Source organism: Bombus fervidus, chromosome 9 (genome assembly GCF_041682495.2).
Source record: "Bombus fervidus isolate BK054 chromosome 9, iyBomFerv1, whole genome shotgun sequence".
Classification (NCBI taxonomy): Eukaryota; Metazoa; Arthropoda; class Insecta; order Hymenoptera; family Apidae; genus Bombus; species Bombus fervidus.
In genome coordinates, this window is record NC_091525.1 from 1,747,949 (window position 1) to 1,763,015 (window position 15,067).

At 40.5% G+C, this 15,067-nt stretch overlaps 1 protein-coding gene and 1 long non-coding RNA gene across 3 annotated transcripts in view; one reads left to right on the top strand and one right to left on the bottom strand.

Annotated features, from left to right (window-relative positions):
• LOC139990905 (uncharacterized) overlaps positions 1–5,831 on the top strand; it is a 47,132-nt gene extending 41,301 nt beyond the window's left edge. For both annotated transcript variants that reach the window (XR_011800689.1, XR_011800688.1), the window contains exon 4: positions 4,582–5,831. This is a non-coding gene — a long non-coding RNA (uncharacterized lncRNA). The remainder of the gene's footprint in view (positions 1–4,581) is intronic.
• Positions 5,832–12,997: 7,166 nt separating this feature from the next.
• LOC139990741 (cGMP-dependent 3',5'-cyclic phosphodiesterase-like) lies at positions 12,998–13,833 on the bottom strand. Its single transcript, XM_074111906.1, has 3 exons — positions 13,698–13,833; positions 13,474–13,612; positions 12,998–13,191 (listed from the first exon to the last, which is right to left on the bottom strand). Exons 1-2 carry the CDS (start codon positions 13,818–13,820, stop codon positions 13,553–13,555), a joined length of 183 nt encoding a protein of 60 aa, XP_073968007.1. The 5' UTR covers positions 13,821–13,833; the 3' UTR covers positions 12,998–13,191; positions 13,474–13,552.
• Between the last annotated feature and the right edge of the window lie 1,234 nt (positions 13,834–15,067).

Genomic DNA, 15,067 nt, shown 5'->3' on the forward strand with positions numbered 1-15,067 from the left:
CCCGGTTGAGTGTTTGGTTATCCTTAATTCCGCCATTCCGGTGACCCTGACGTTATCCTGAGGACACCCGCCATACGCTCGGCCAGAAGCGAGGCCCTCTCTCGGCCTCTCTCTGGACTGGCGATCTCCAAGATCACGGCCCCCATGACCACCTTCCTCGGTCTAACCTCCACGATGTCAAAGTCGGAAAGCTTGATCTCTCTCTTGACCACCAATATTGCCTTCCTGTACATAAAACTCGAGCCGTCTTTCACGGTGAGCGATACCGCGGCACAAGTGGGGGCCGGGGAAGGCCAGGCACATTTTTTCTACGCGCGTCCCGTCCACTAGCGTTTCGCCCTTTCCTTCTATCACCGTTCTTAGCTCCAGCTCCGCCGCCACTACCCGCTCCCCCCGCAGATTCTTTCCCTGTGCGGAGGGGCGCCGGAAACCGGGCTGCCAGCTCGGTAAAAGTCCTTGCCCTTCATCTCTTGTTGTTGTTGCCGGCCGCCGCCCCGGTTGCCAAAACCCCCGTTCGCAACGACGACGACGGCAACGACGACATCCGTCCCTCGGCTCTCGCGTTCTCAATCGACGCATGGACCGTTGGAAGAGGCTGCGCCGCTGGCCTTCTGTTCTTTAGCCTGATTCTCCCTCTTCCTCCTCCTACGACGGTGGTGAATCATTCTGCCTTATCGATCGACGACTTCACGGTCGGACGCAAGGTGTTTCTCGCCAATAGCAACCGTGATTGCACGGTGTTTGCAACGGTGGCAGCGTCCATGGCCGGGGGGGGGGGGGGGGGTCGCGCCCCTAGGCATTATATCTCGCCACCACTTCTCCAACTTACGAAGGAACAGAGTCTTGCTATCCTCGAGCGGATCTCGAGGACTGCCGAATCTCCTCACTTCTTTCCCGATTTTGCTTTGTTACTCCCCGTCCCATCGGAACAGCGGAGACGGCGCGACATAATCACTTACTTTGGATACCCGGGAGCATTTCCTTTCGTCCCCCTCGTAGTGGTAATCCCCACTGCTTGCCCTTCACCGTCGTTACTTCCGTTTGTTCCTGCCCTCTTGGTACATTCCTTGGTCAGCCGTTCCACCGTTTCCTGGAAACGATTGACCTTACTTTCCAGAAAGCGCAACCTCCTCCGTAGCGTGTTCATGTCCATGACTCGGTTCGTCGCCCTTTTCTGTCACTTCTCTTTTTTCAGATTCCCCCCCCCCCCCCCCAATGTCGAACTCTTACCGACTAAAACCCCACGGTGGTCATCCCGACGTTCAGAGGTGCACCCGGGGTCTCTTGCGAATCACTACCGAGTGCAACTTCGTCGTCTATCTCCCTGCCGTTATTGTTGTCTAGGGAGGCGTCCCGGCTTGAGTTGGAAAGCTAAGGGGAACCACTCCCCCTAACGCCACGTTCCCTAGACTGACGCACCTGGGGCAGCGACGGTGGCGCCGCGCCCCTGCGTCGTACGGAGCCTCTGCGGTGTTGATGCGACGATCTACTGGGATCGGCTCTTCTCTCCCGGTCCCTTTAAGCCCGCTCCTTTCTCTGCATAACCTCCTCGCAGTAGGTGCGGACAGCGTTAAACTCCTGGGGCCCTCGGAGCATGGCCTCAACGACCTCTTCCGGAGCCAACCTCTCGCCGATGTCGAGCTGCAGGACACGCCGCGGTTCCGCCCACGCTGGACAAAACTCCAGCGTGTGCTGCGCCGTGTCCTCCTCTTCCCCGCAGCGGTGACAGATGGACGTCACCTCCCGCCCGATCTTCAGCAGGTACTCACCGAAGACCCCGTGTCCGGTGAGCATCTGTGTCGTCCTGAAGGTGAGCGGAACCCCGCCTTGATCTCTCCAAGCCTCCCAATTGGGAAGTACGGTGCGGACGGCTCGGTGTGGCCGCCTGGCGTCCTCCTCCGTCAACTGGGAGCGCCACCGCTCCCAGATCTCCAGCTTTGCCTCTTCCCGGACGTTCGAGGCCGAGAGGCCGTCTGGCGGCAGCTGACCGTGCCTTACTAAAGACATCGAGAGCAAGTTTACATTTCATTTTATCGAAACAATCTGACCGTATGTGTTTTTCTGGTAATTTATAAATTTCTGGCGTACATTTATTTTTTTCTAAATTCTGCAGTCAGACTATATCGGACCAAGAAACTAAGGATCCATTAGTTGAGAAATCATTTTTAAATAAATTATTCCGAATACTCTTGAATAGATGTCAAAAAATTGAGCAAAAAATACATTTTCTGGCCATTCGTTATAAAAGAAGGTTTTTGAATAGAAAAAATTAGATAAGAATATTTTAGCTGTCTTTTCGATTTTTAAGATATGCGGTCTACAGGTATCCTGATTATAACAATCATTGACTTACTTATAATGTCTATCGTTGCATTGTGGTTGATACTTCAGTTCATAAGTCATAAGTTCAGTCTTCTTTTCTTAATAAATTAAAAAATTGTGCGACTATTAATACATATCTATAATATATGTAAATAATATCATGTCCAAAATATTATTCATGACTGAAACATTTAAATGTTACTGTTTTGTCGACCATTCGCGGAGAAACGCGATCTGAAGGAAGCGCGTCAACGAGAGTCGTAAATTCCCGTTACGATAATATAATCAACGCCACGAAATTGATCGATCCCCTATTTCGTTTAAGATAATAGAGGTAGTTCAATGGATTATAACGCTGAGGTAACAGGTTATAATGTACTCTTTGTTCCAACAACAATTGTAGACAAGATGTTTACGTTCGTTGCATATATATGTAATGTCGTAAATTTCGGGGTAATTCAGGTGATCGATTCTGAAGAAGAAGAAATTGAGTTTATTGTCAAAATACTTAAATGAAACACAGGAGTAAACAACAATTAATACCAATCTATAATAGTACACAATAAATAATAATAAGTTCTGTGCAATGTCTACCTGAAAATCGAGAATCGATTTTCAACGTCCTCGGCTACCGATCTTTCTCCGTCAATCTTCAGTGTTTTGAATAATTATTCGTATTTCTGTGATCTTGTCTATCTCTGATGTTGCTCTCTGTCCGTCCGTTTGGGAAATGAGTGTTTCTCAAAATGGTTGTCCGTAAGACAAAGAAAGTTGCTCTGTCCATGAAACAAAGAAAGTCGTGCTAGCCGTAAACAGAGAGAGTCCCTATCACGCTTGAACTCTAGGGAGTTTACACCTCCCCTCCTCGTGTTGACAATTGCATCGTTAATTGTCTTCCCTACAAGAAACCAGTTTACGCGAGTGGAAGAAATTCCCACCAGATCTACGATTACCGTTATCCACTTCGTATATGGAATTTGAAATTTTTCCCAAAATTTTGAAAGGTCCTTTCCGAATTTCCTCCAACTTGTTTCTGTTTAATTTGTTTCCATTGTGAGTGAAGACCATATTTCTGTTTGTTAGTTTCGAAGTTTCTTGTTGAGTTTTTGAATGCTTCTTCTCTGTCTTTTTCTAAGTTTATCTTATTCTCAATTATTCCTTTAGGGACGATTTCAATTATTTTTCCATACAGTAAATGATTCGGAGCAAATCCCGTGACCCTGTGTTATTGTACTCTTCCACACTTTGTTCTGCAATTTTTGCCCAGTTTCTCTCTCACTCTTTTTTTCTTTTTTTTTTTTTTTTTTTTTGTTTGAATTTATTTTACATCGGATCCTGTTTACTAATGTTTGATTTACCCTTTCGTTTAATCCGTTCGAGGATGGACAGTCTGTCGAGGTAAAAATTAATTTAATGTTCTTTTCTTTTGCGTATTCTTGGACTTCTTTGGATGCCATTACTGGATATCGATCTGCAAGGATAATTTTTATGGAATCGGTTTCTCCCATCGAGTCTATAAGTTTTATGATATCGTCTGAGCGTTGTGTTTTTGACGTGGACATAAAAACAGCCCTTGAAAAATGGTAAATAAGAATTTGCAAATATTTCTTTGGTGAGTTGTTATTAGAAAAACCTCCGACAGTATCGAATGACATTATATCAAAAGGTTTCTTAGCTGGTCCTAGTTTCGACATAAATCCGATCGGCCTTCTCGTTCTGCTTTTATTCCTGATGCAAATTTCGCATTATTTGCAAAATTTGTCGACTATTCGGTCCATATTTTTGAAATAGTAAAAGGGTTTGATTTTCTTCAATATATGGTTCCTTCCAACGTAACCAAAGAAATCATAAACCGTTTTTGTGATGTGTTCACCAAAATTCTGCAGGACGAATAAACGTTGACGTCCTTTAATATTTTTGAAAAAAATTTCCGATTTTCCGAACAAAAAAAGTATTGAAAATACAAAAAAAGATGTTTTCCTTCTGATCTTAGATTATGTCTTGTTTTTTAATAATAATAATAATAATAAAATAATTTTTTAAGAAAATGTTTTCATCAAAGATAATGCTTATTCAGAACCAAAAATAAAGTCGGTCATCGATAATGGTTACTAATAACAGAACTTAACGTATAATTATTTCTATAATTGAATATTACGTTCTTATAAAATAATTATGTTTTTGTTAATATTAATTATTCTTCGAATCTCGTATTGTATTTATCTAATAGTTAATAATTTTTTACGAAATTTGTTTAAGAATCCTTCCTTGATGCACCTCGTGATACCAAAGAAGTTTATTCCAGTAATACAATTCTTCATAAATTTGTGGCGGATGAGGAGTGGATCGGTATCACGGATACAAGAAGGATTGCTGCTGCAACTGTCAATATATTTTGAATAAATAATTTAAATTACGAATATAATAGATACCGTCGATAGACGTTCGCACAACGTATTCACGCAGGTAGAGTAGACCGCGCGCGGATAACTCGATAACTCGGATAATAGCTCGATAATAGCTCGATAATAATCCTCGCTCGCGATCGTGTCCGTTTATTTATACTGGTAGAGGCGAGGGAGGCAGAGTTGAAAGATTCCAATTTGTCTTAGAACGACGGTTGTCCTCAACGGCGACATTGTTTTTGCTTAGAGATAATCTAACGCTAATTTCGTGTGTCGAGGCGGTGTCCATGTTCCGAGGCACAACAACAACATAAGACGCTCGCGCTTCGCTTCGTCCTATGAATCATGTGTCGCCACATCACCCCCCTACCAGTGATTACCTTATAATTAAGTCGTGTTCATAAAATTATGTACACTGTTTCTGTTTTTGTCGTCGCTATTTTAAAATTTTCCCGATACGTCCTGTGTCTGACAATTTACGACTCTTAACCGTGTCACGTCGGAGACACAAAAGATCGCGAAATTAACAGATCGCCGGTGGTGTCCTTGCGCCGCGGCACGAACGAAATGATTCTTTCACGAATAGGGTGAAGGAAATAGAACTTGATACGCAAAGATTAGATTTATTGCAGAAATCCAACAGAGTGACGGTTACAACAGATAGCTTCGAAATGCTACGACAGACTGTATTTACGCTGGTTTGGGAAGGTCCCTCTACCGAGGATCTAGTCCCTTTGGAGGGGGTCTCGTTAGTCTATTGTTTCAACAGATGTGGCATTCAGGGTGTTCGGTCTATTTATTTACTAGGCGGATGGTTTTCTTGCGTGTGTGACAACCGAAACATGTCTGATACCAATCGGAAAAACGGACTCTTTGTTCAAACCGCATAACGTACCTATCCCTGGCGTTTTCTTCTGTGCGGTGATTGTTGATGTTTGTAGTACTTTCGTCGCAGGCGTTCGTTCGTCCTACCGGAATCAGTACGTTACGAGTTTCAGCTGTTTTTTCCTCTAAGTCGTCCGGTACAATAAACGCAGGTTTAAAACGGTCTACGGAAACCGTAACGTCACAATTATTTACTTTAATAGTATAATTTTTTTCGTTTCTGTTAGGAAGATGATACATTTACGCTGTACATGTGAATGTGTGTGTAAGCGTCAGAGAGCGTCCAGGCCTTAGTTGGGACAAAAGACGATTGACAGTCGTCTAGAAGTATCTGGAAGAGTCGGTTGAGAACAAGCGTGCGAGCGAGTGGCTTTGCGAGGTCTTCAGTGAATAAAATATATGTATAACTGTTGTGTGCTCAATAAATGAATTATTTGTATTTCCGAATCCCTCCTATATCTTTACATGGTAGCAAAGCGTGGTTCTTCAATCTTACGAGTTAGTTCGAGTAAGTTTCAGTAAGGAAAGAAACGTTCAAAGGATAAAAGAAAAAAAAAGAAATATATACTTCGAGCACGTAGGAACGCTTGAGTAAGAGATAAGGAATCAATTAAAATGGAGAGATCGGAAATCACGATACCTATATTCGATGGTGAGGATTATGGTATGTGGAAGCAAAGAATCAAGATGTTTCTCAGGTATAAAGAGTGCGAGATTGTTACAACTAGAGTGAAGACCGAAACAGACAATGAAGATTCGGACAAAAAGGATTTGAAGGCAATAAATATAATTTACAGTGCCATCTCAAATAGACAATTGGAATATGTTAGGGAAGAAAATACGGCATATGGAATAGTGAAAAGGTTCGATGAAATGTACTTGAAAGAGTCGACAGCACTACAGATCATATGCAGAAGGAGATTGGAAAAAATAAGACTTGAGAACTACAGTGATTCAGCATCGTTCTTTAGCAACTTCGAAAAATTAATAAATGAATTAAAAGGTGCAGGTGCACAAGTAAGTGAGAGGGAAAAGCTGAATTACATGTTGAATATGTTACCCGAAGAATACAGCTACATAGCGGACATAATAGACGCATTAAGAGAAGAAGATCAAACGGTAGCATATGTGAAAAGTAAAATTGAAATAGCAGAGAAGAAAAATAAATCCAATCGAAGAGAAATGCAAACCAACGCCTTTTCTGCGAAAAAGGAAGGATGCTTCAGATGTGGAAGAGAAGGACACTTTGCGAGAGAGTGTCAAAATGGCGTCCAAGCGGGAAGCAGTAACAGCTATTGGCGTGGGTCAACACGTGGTCGCAGCAGAGGAAAAGGAAACAAAAGAAATACGAGCAGGGGACGTGGAAATTTCCATCGTCAATCAACAGCCGGCACGAGCGAGCATGGCAACTCAGGAGCAGGCACATGGATAGCAACAGCGCATGCAGCACACAACAACGAGACGAATGAGATAAGTGAGAACAAAATAGTATGGCTATTAGATAGCGGTTGTACCGATCATATAATTAATAATGTAAGTTACTTTGAGAAATGTAGTGACCTTAAGGCACCAGTAAATATATATTTAGGCGATAATAGACCGGTAAAAGCAACAAAAATTGGAAACGTTATAAGCTACTTTGAAGTATTTGGAAAACAAAATAAAATAAATATGAGTAAAGTATTTTACGCGAAAGAAATGTCCGCAAATTTGATTAGTTTAGGTAAATTAACAGATAATAAGAATAAGGTTATTTCGCAAGGAAATATTGCAAAAGTAATAGATAAGAACAATAAACTTACAGCTGTAGCGTTCAAAGAGAATGGGACATATAGAATGAAAAGTATATTGAAAGGGAAGGAGCACTTAGTAAACAGTGCTGAACGTAGTGGTATGAGTAATAAGGAAAGATGGCATAGGATGCTAGGACACGTAAATTTCAAATACTTAGATATTTTGGGTAAAGAGCAGCTAGTGACTGGGATACCGAATGAATTTGAAAAGGAATTTTTGAAATGTAGGGTGCGTATAGAAAGCAAAATGCATAATTTATCTTTCAAAAATAATCGAACTAAGGCCAGGGAAATAATGGAAATTATTCATACGGACGTGTGTGGTCCCTTTAAGACTACCGGATTCAATGGAGAAAAATATTTTATTTCATTTATCGATGATTATAGTAAAGTAGCTAAAATTTATTGTATAAAATCAAAAGATGAGGTCTTTGATTCTTTCGTACAGTTTGTAAATGAAGCCGAGAATTTAACGGGCAAGAGGTTAAAAATACTAAGATGCGATAATGGTAAAGAATATTTAAATAATCGAATTTATAGGGATAAAGGTATCAGAATAAATAATTGCCCAACATACGTACATGAATTAAACGGGACAGCGGAAAGGAATAATAGAACGGTAATGGACATGGCGCGTTGCTTGTTAGCGGAAGCGAAAGTACATAAAAGGTACTGGCCGGAAATAGTATGTACAGCGGCATACTTAAAAAATCGAATACTAGCAAATACTATAGAGAGAAAGACACCTTTTGAAATATTCTTCCAAAAAAAAAAAAAAACAAGTGTTGAAAATATACGTCTATATGGAAGTAAAGTTTTTGTAAGAAGGCCAGAACAAAAAAGAGTTTCCAAATGGGACAAGAAGGCAGATATGGGAATTCTGTCAGAATATAGTGAAGTAGGGTACAGAGTGTTATTAGGTGGGAAAATAACAATAGCCAGACATGTAGAGGTCATAGAGACAGACACTAAATATATCGGTTTTGAGGAGAATTCATTAGATACAGATAGCGATGATAGCAAAGATAACTATTTATTGGACGGCATGAATAAGGAAGAGTTAGAAAGTAGGGAAAATGAAAATGATAACAGTTTTGAAAGCTTAAACATCCCTAGGAGATCTACGCGTAATAAGAGAGTTCCAGTAAGGTACCCAGAAAAGGAAAATATTAGTGAGATTCATGCAAATTATTGTAGAGTAGATATCCCTCGTACATTTGAGGAGGCGATTTGTTGCGAAAATAGTGAAGATTGGAAACAGGCTATGTGTTACGTCGACCGACTCTCTACCTGGACCAGGCGTCGCATCGCGAGCGGGATGGCAACCATATGTCTGCACATCCTTATTGCGTACTCTAAAGAACCTCAAGGACCGACCATAAATCTTAGAAAATTTCAGCTAAAGACTCTCAGGTCGAACAAGGATCTTTTCTACGAAAGTATTTTCTAAGATCTCTGGTTTGTGTCCGGAAAACACTTAAAATTAGTTATTTTCACACGTGCGATGCTTCCCACCACAAACCTTCTATCGAGGGCGGCTAAGACCCCTCCTAGTCCACCAACAATCGTAATGGCCAATAGAAACAATGTCTATTACCCTCACTTTCCTGGCCAAAAAACTGTCATCTACGAATCCGATGATCCCGTGCGTTAGACACACCCTTTCCTAACTCTCCTCTGACACAGCATCGTCACTCTCAGGGTAGTCTATTTTCGTCGTCCGAACAGTCAATAAGTCTACCACGTTTCTACCTTCAAATCAATTCGTTTGCAAAATCCAACTATCTCATCGAGAGATATCGTCAAATCGGGTCACATTTTCTGTAACGCATAAGCTGTACTCATCGTCAAATACTTGTGACGCTCATAATATTGTATAATCCATTGTTGAATATATCTATCATATTAACCTGTTAACACAGTGTTAATTTCAATTAACCACCCCTGTTATCCTAATCGAAACACGGGGAACGATTACTTCGCGGCGTCGATTATACGAATCGTAGCGAGAATTTACGCCTCTCGCTGACGCGTTTTCCTCGCGACCGCGTCTCTCCGCGAACGGTCGTAACACTATGGATAAGGAAATAGAATGTCTCTATAAGAATAAAACTTGGAAATTGAAAGAAAGGGTAAAAGGCAAAGAAGTATTAGATGTAAAATGTGTTTACACGAGAAAATCAGATGACAGGTATAAGGCTAGGTTAGTGGTAAGAGGATTCCAACAAAGAAACGTAGCCGATGACATATATTCCCCAGTAGCGAGTAATCAGACCTTTAAGATATTGCTATCATATTGTTGTCAAAATGGATTAATCATTGAGCAAATGGATGTGGAAACTGCCTTTTTAAATGGTGAAGTAACCTCGGAGGTATATGTAAATCAACCAAAGGGATATGCAGACGGAACGAATAGAGTTTGTAAATTATCGAAAGCGCTTTATGGGTTAAAAGAAAGTCCGAGGGACTGGTATGAGTGTTTCGATAGGTATGTGACGAGATTAGGTTTTAAGAAGAATAACATAGAGTTGTGCTTATATACTCACGGAGAGGGAGAAAATGTCGTTTATTTGTTAATATATGTCGACGATGTGTTAATTTGTAGTAAAAACAAAAGGAAGATATAAAGTGTAAAAAGGTTATTAACTGACAAATTTGAAATGAGAGATTTAGGTGAAGTAAAAGAATATCTTGGAATAAATATAGAGTATGATTATTTCAAAAATGAAATGAGATTAAGCCAAAAGAAATACATTGAATCGTTAGCAAACAAATATAAATTACAAAACAGCAAATTGTACAGTACACCTATGGAGACCAACTTAAAAATTGAAAAGGCCGAGATAAATAGAGAGGACATTGGATACAAGAATTTAATTGGCGCATTGTTGTATATTAGTATGAATACCAGACCCGATATAAGTTATAGTGTGAATTATCTGAGTAGATTTCAAGATTGTTGTAGCGAGACACATTTTAAATATGCTTTGCGAATATTGAAATACTTGTACCGGACTAGAGATTTAAGGCTAGATTATAAAAGGAATGAAAATTGTGAAACGATAGATTGTTATGTAGACGCTGATTGAGCAGGAGATCATTTAGATAGGAAATCGACTTCTGGATATGTAATTAGATTGTATGGAAATGTAATTGGATGGAAGTCTAAGAAACAAAGGTGTGTGACAAAAGCTTCGACGTATGCAGAGTATGTAGCTCTATAGGAAGCAGTGAGTGAATTAATGTATATTAGAGAAATTATGAAAATCTTCAATGTAAATCTAAACAATAACCCTGTAAAAATTTATGAGGATAACTCTGGAGCGATAAGTATAGCAAAGTACGGAAATTTTACAAAAAATTCTAAACACATTGAAGTTCATTACCACTACGTTCACGAGTGCTTAGAGGAAAACAAGATAAATATAATTAAAGTAAGTACAGACGAAAATACTGCAGATATTTTTACGAAGGCATTGTGTAGAGAGAAATTCGAAAGGTTTAGATCATGGATGAATGTAAACTAAGAGGAATGAAAATAAAGCAATAAGTGTTAAAGTTTCTGTTAAGTAATTCGACAAAGTATGTAAATACGATAAAGCGTACAGTGTAAATGTAAGGAGGCGTGTTACGAAGATGATACATTTACGCTGTACATGTGAATGTGTGTGTAAGCGTCAGAGGGCGTCTAGGCCTTAGTTGGGACAAAAGACGATTGACAGTCGTCTAGAAGTATCTGGAAGAGTCGGTTGAGAACAAGCGTGCGTGCGAGTGGCTTTGCGAGGTCTTCAGTGAATAAAATATATGTATAACTGTTGTGTGCTCAATAAATGAATTATTTGTATTTCCGAATCCCTCCTATATCTTTACAGTTTCTTTTTATTACTCTAAACGGTTCGTCGTACTGCGGCTGTAAAGGGCCTCCTACCGCGTCATGGCGCAAGAAAACATAGGGCGAAGATTTTAGTTCTCTAAAAATGAAGATTTTCTTATCGCCGTGACGCGTAACTGCGTGTAGCCTGACTTTCTCCATTCGTTCTTTTAGCCGGTTCGCGTATTCCAAATTGGACCGCTGCTTTGTTGCCAAGAAGAATTCTGCCGGCAATCGTATACCGGTGCCGTAAACCATTTCAGCCGCCGTTGCATTAATGTCCTCCTTTATCGCGGTTCTAATAGTGGAACGATCGGCAGAATTTCGACCCACTTGCTCGTGTCATGGCACTTAATCGCCGCTTTTAGTTGTCTATGAAAACGCTGTACGATTCCATTAGACGCGGGATGGTAGGCCGTCGTACGTAAGTGCTTGACGCCGAGCAGCCAGCATAACTCTTCGAACAGTCACGATTCGAATTGGCGTCCTTGGACGGTCGTGATTTTTAGAGGTACGCCGAAACTAGCTATACAAGTTGAAAGGAGGGTCGAAGCAACAGTTGGCGCTTCCATGTGACGATGCGAATGGCTACGGTCCAACGCGAAAAACGATTGATACACGTTAGACAATATCGATAACCCTGAGAATATTGCATAACGATAATGTCTAGGCGTTTGTGTTCGAACCGGCCTGCGAGCGTTTTGAACGTTTCCACGTGCGAGGATACGTGCCTTTTTTTTTTCTTTCTTCCTTTTCGTGGAGGAAATCCGCACGGACACCCGCCGCTTTTAGGAGGAAGAGCGGTGTGGTAGTGTCGGACTCCAACCGACTAAAACCTCCACGATGACCATCTCTCTTGCGATTGAGGGGTGCCCGGGAACCGCTGAGGCGACACACCAGGCCCACCCGCGCACAACATTCTGTCCGCAAATGGCGCGGCGTGCTGCCATGTCACGTCGCGTCCTCTCCCAGGGGCCGTCCGGATCTCCAACCGGACTGCTTGGTGACTCCCGGGTCCCGGAGAGTCCAGCACCTAATTTCAATCCCCTTCGGAGGCCGCGGTGGCCCTCGCGCACCTCGTGTAGGCGCGTCCACGAGCACCGCTGCGCCCTCGTCGGTCGATCCCCTCGGAATGGGAAACCCGCTCCCTCTGCCGCTACGCTGTCTCCTTCCGCAGCATGACTAGCTCGCAGAAGGAGGCAACGGTCTTCCTGTCCCTCTCGCTCGACAACAACGCTTCAGAAATCGCCGGCGGCGAGAGGTCGCATCCTATTTCCCCGGTGAGAGAGTGTTCCAGCGTGTGCTGCGCCGAGTCCACACTTGCGTCGCAGTGGTGGCAACGCGCGGTCGCCTCTTTCCCGATTCGGGGCAGATATTCCCCGAAGCACCCGTGTCCCGTGAGCACCTGTGTCATCCTGTAGGTCAGGGAAGGTGCGCCTCCATCCAACCAAACGTCCCAGTTTGGGAGGACGGCCCCGAGGACCCTTAGCGATGTCCCTCAGCAACAGGCCTAGTACCGAACCTTGCGGGACACCACGGCACACCGCTCTCCTCATCGTCCTTCCGCCCCGCCCGGTGTAGACGATACTACGGTCCCGAAGGAAGGCCCGGACCACACCTCGCAGGTAAGCGGGTACCCGATGGAACTCGAGGGCCCGGCCTATCCTGTCCCAGGGGATGCTGTTGAAGGCGTTGACCACGTCTAGCGACACAGCCAACGCCACGTAAGTATTACTCTAAGCATAAAGTTGTAATACTTCTTCCTCAAAAGTAGGATCCAATAGGATAGCAATACCTTTTGTTCCTGATTTCACATATTTTTGGAATATGCTTTTTATACACTTCTTATAAAGCTCGATTTTCTTTCAGCAGGTCAACAACTGGTCGTACCATTGGAAATAATGTAGAAAGATTACTAAGAGACAAAATAATGAAATAAATCATATGGAAGACTAAAATTAACGAAATAAAGAGAAAGGTTTATAATCTATAATTTATATTCTACTGTCTTCACAAAGCATCACTGTCCTTTTCAATTAAGAAAATCTTATCTGTTACAAAAATACTATTCTTCCTTTTAATTATACTCCTTATGAAAAATAGATCTTAAATCCGATTTTTTGACTTTGAATGTGTATTAAAAATAAAAATATATACATATATTGTACAAAGACAGTTTCTTTTAAAATATACTTACATAAAGAGTGGAAGAACTATATTTGTAATGAATTGAACTTGTAGGTCTGGTATAGATGCTCGTTCTCTATCCATCATTTCTATGGAGGAACTATTTTTTCTAAATCTCCATGTGAAAAAAATTCATCATAAATTTGTTCCTAACACAGTCAAAGAAAAGAAACACATAAGCTCTTAAATATATTATTGTGTTCGAAATTCCTCCAAACTTAAACTTCTACTTACTGCAGTTTTTTTAGAAACTTTCCACTGCTTAGTCTGATCACTAAGATCACAACATGTCATAAGCATAGTAAGAAATAATCTCTTTCGTTTAGAGTCATTTTGGTCAGATTTACTTCTAACCATCTCTTACTGTTTTTCCACCGTTCGAAAGTGGCATGCTAAGTCAGTTGCAAGTATATTATTTTTCAGTAGATCTAGTGGTTCGCTATACTCTTTATTATTAACGTTTTCAAATATATTGCACCCTTCTTTATTTAAAATGCACATGGTCTATGCAAAATGATGTCTCTGTTGAATGAGAGAATGATAAGTTATATTGATATCAGATTTATGTTTAATTTTTTGTTGTTATTTCTGTATTCAGAGGTAGGATCACAATAGCTATTATTTTATTCTTTGGATAAATCTATCACACCTTCCTGAACCGAAAAACCTTTATTGCACTTTCTTACATGAACTGGGGATAAAAACAAAAGAACATCTTAAACCTATCGATTATATCTAGAACTATCTTCTAGTTACTATTTATTGTAACTAGCGTATCTGCATATGGATGGCGAGCGTAAACTCACGTTGTCATTTTCAACATTTGTGTTACAACAGCTTTGTTCTTAAAGATAATTTACCTCCATTACAAAACCTTCAGAACTATAAAGACTAGTTAGAACCGTAGAGCGTTTAGTTTGAAATGCATTATTTGTTCCTCTATGATCTATATCATGATATAAACATGACACTAGAAAAACTAAAGCTTCCAAATGTGCCATATAATTCTCATTAATAAAATTTAAATTTTGCATTAATAAGTATCCAAAATGTACCACAGAAAATGCATGTATCCAGTCATGATACGGTGCATCTCTGTATCCCTTCTTTACATATAATATAAATCTGTAACATTTGTATGAATTAATATTTTATCATTTTACAATCCGCAGGAAAGTAATAGTAAACTCAATATTCTGATTTATGGCTGGAGATAAATAAGAAATATATATTGAACATACGGAAAATCGTTAGCAGAACATAGGTTATGAAAACACATTTTAATTCATGAATATGCTATGAAACTTATGTAAGAAAATATAAATAAAAGACAATATCATACAAAATATGTCGTGCAGCGAATAAATGATTCATTATTTATAATATTTCATATCTTATTTCCCTTGTAAAATATCTATTATGTCTCGATGTACTCAATTCTTTAATAGTTTTATACTAAATTGTGTTATTTTGTCATAACTTTATAATTTGATTCCTTTACTGTTTGAAATTGACTGCCTCCTGCGAAACTCTTTTGATTAAATTTATAATTTAATTTTCGTAATTTATACCTTATTATATATTTTTACATATTTATTATATAA

Coding starts and splice junctions, on each gene's coding strand:
- LOC139990741 (XM_074111906.1), bottom strand. CDS start 13,820: ATGGTTAGAAGTAAATCTGACCAAAATGACTCTAAACGAAAGAGATTA. Junction 13,613..13,697: donor AAGTTTCTAAAAAAACTGCA/GTAAGTAGAAGT, acceptor TGACTGTGTTAG/GAACAAATTTATGATGAATT.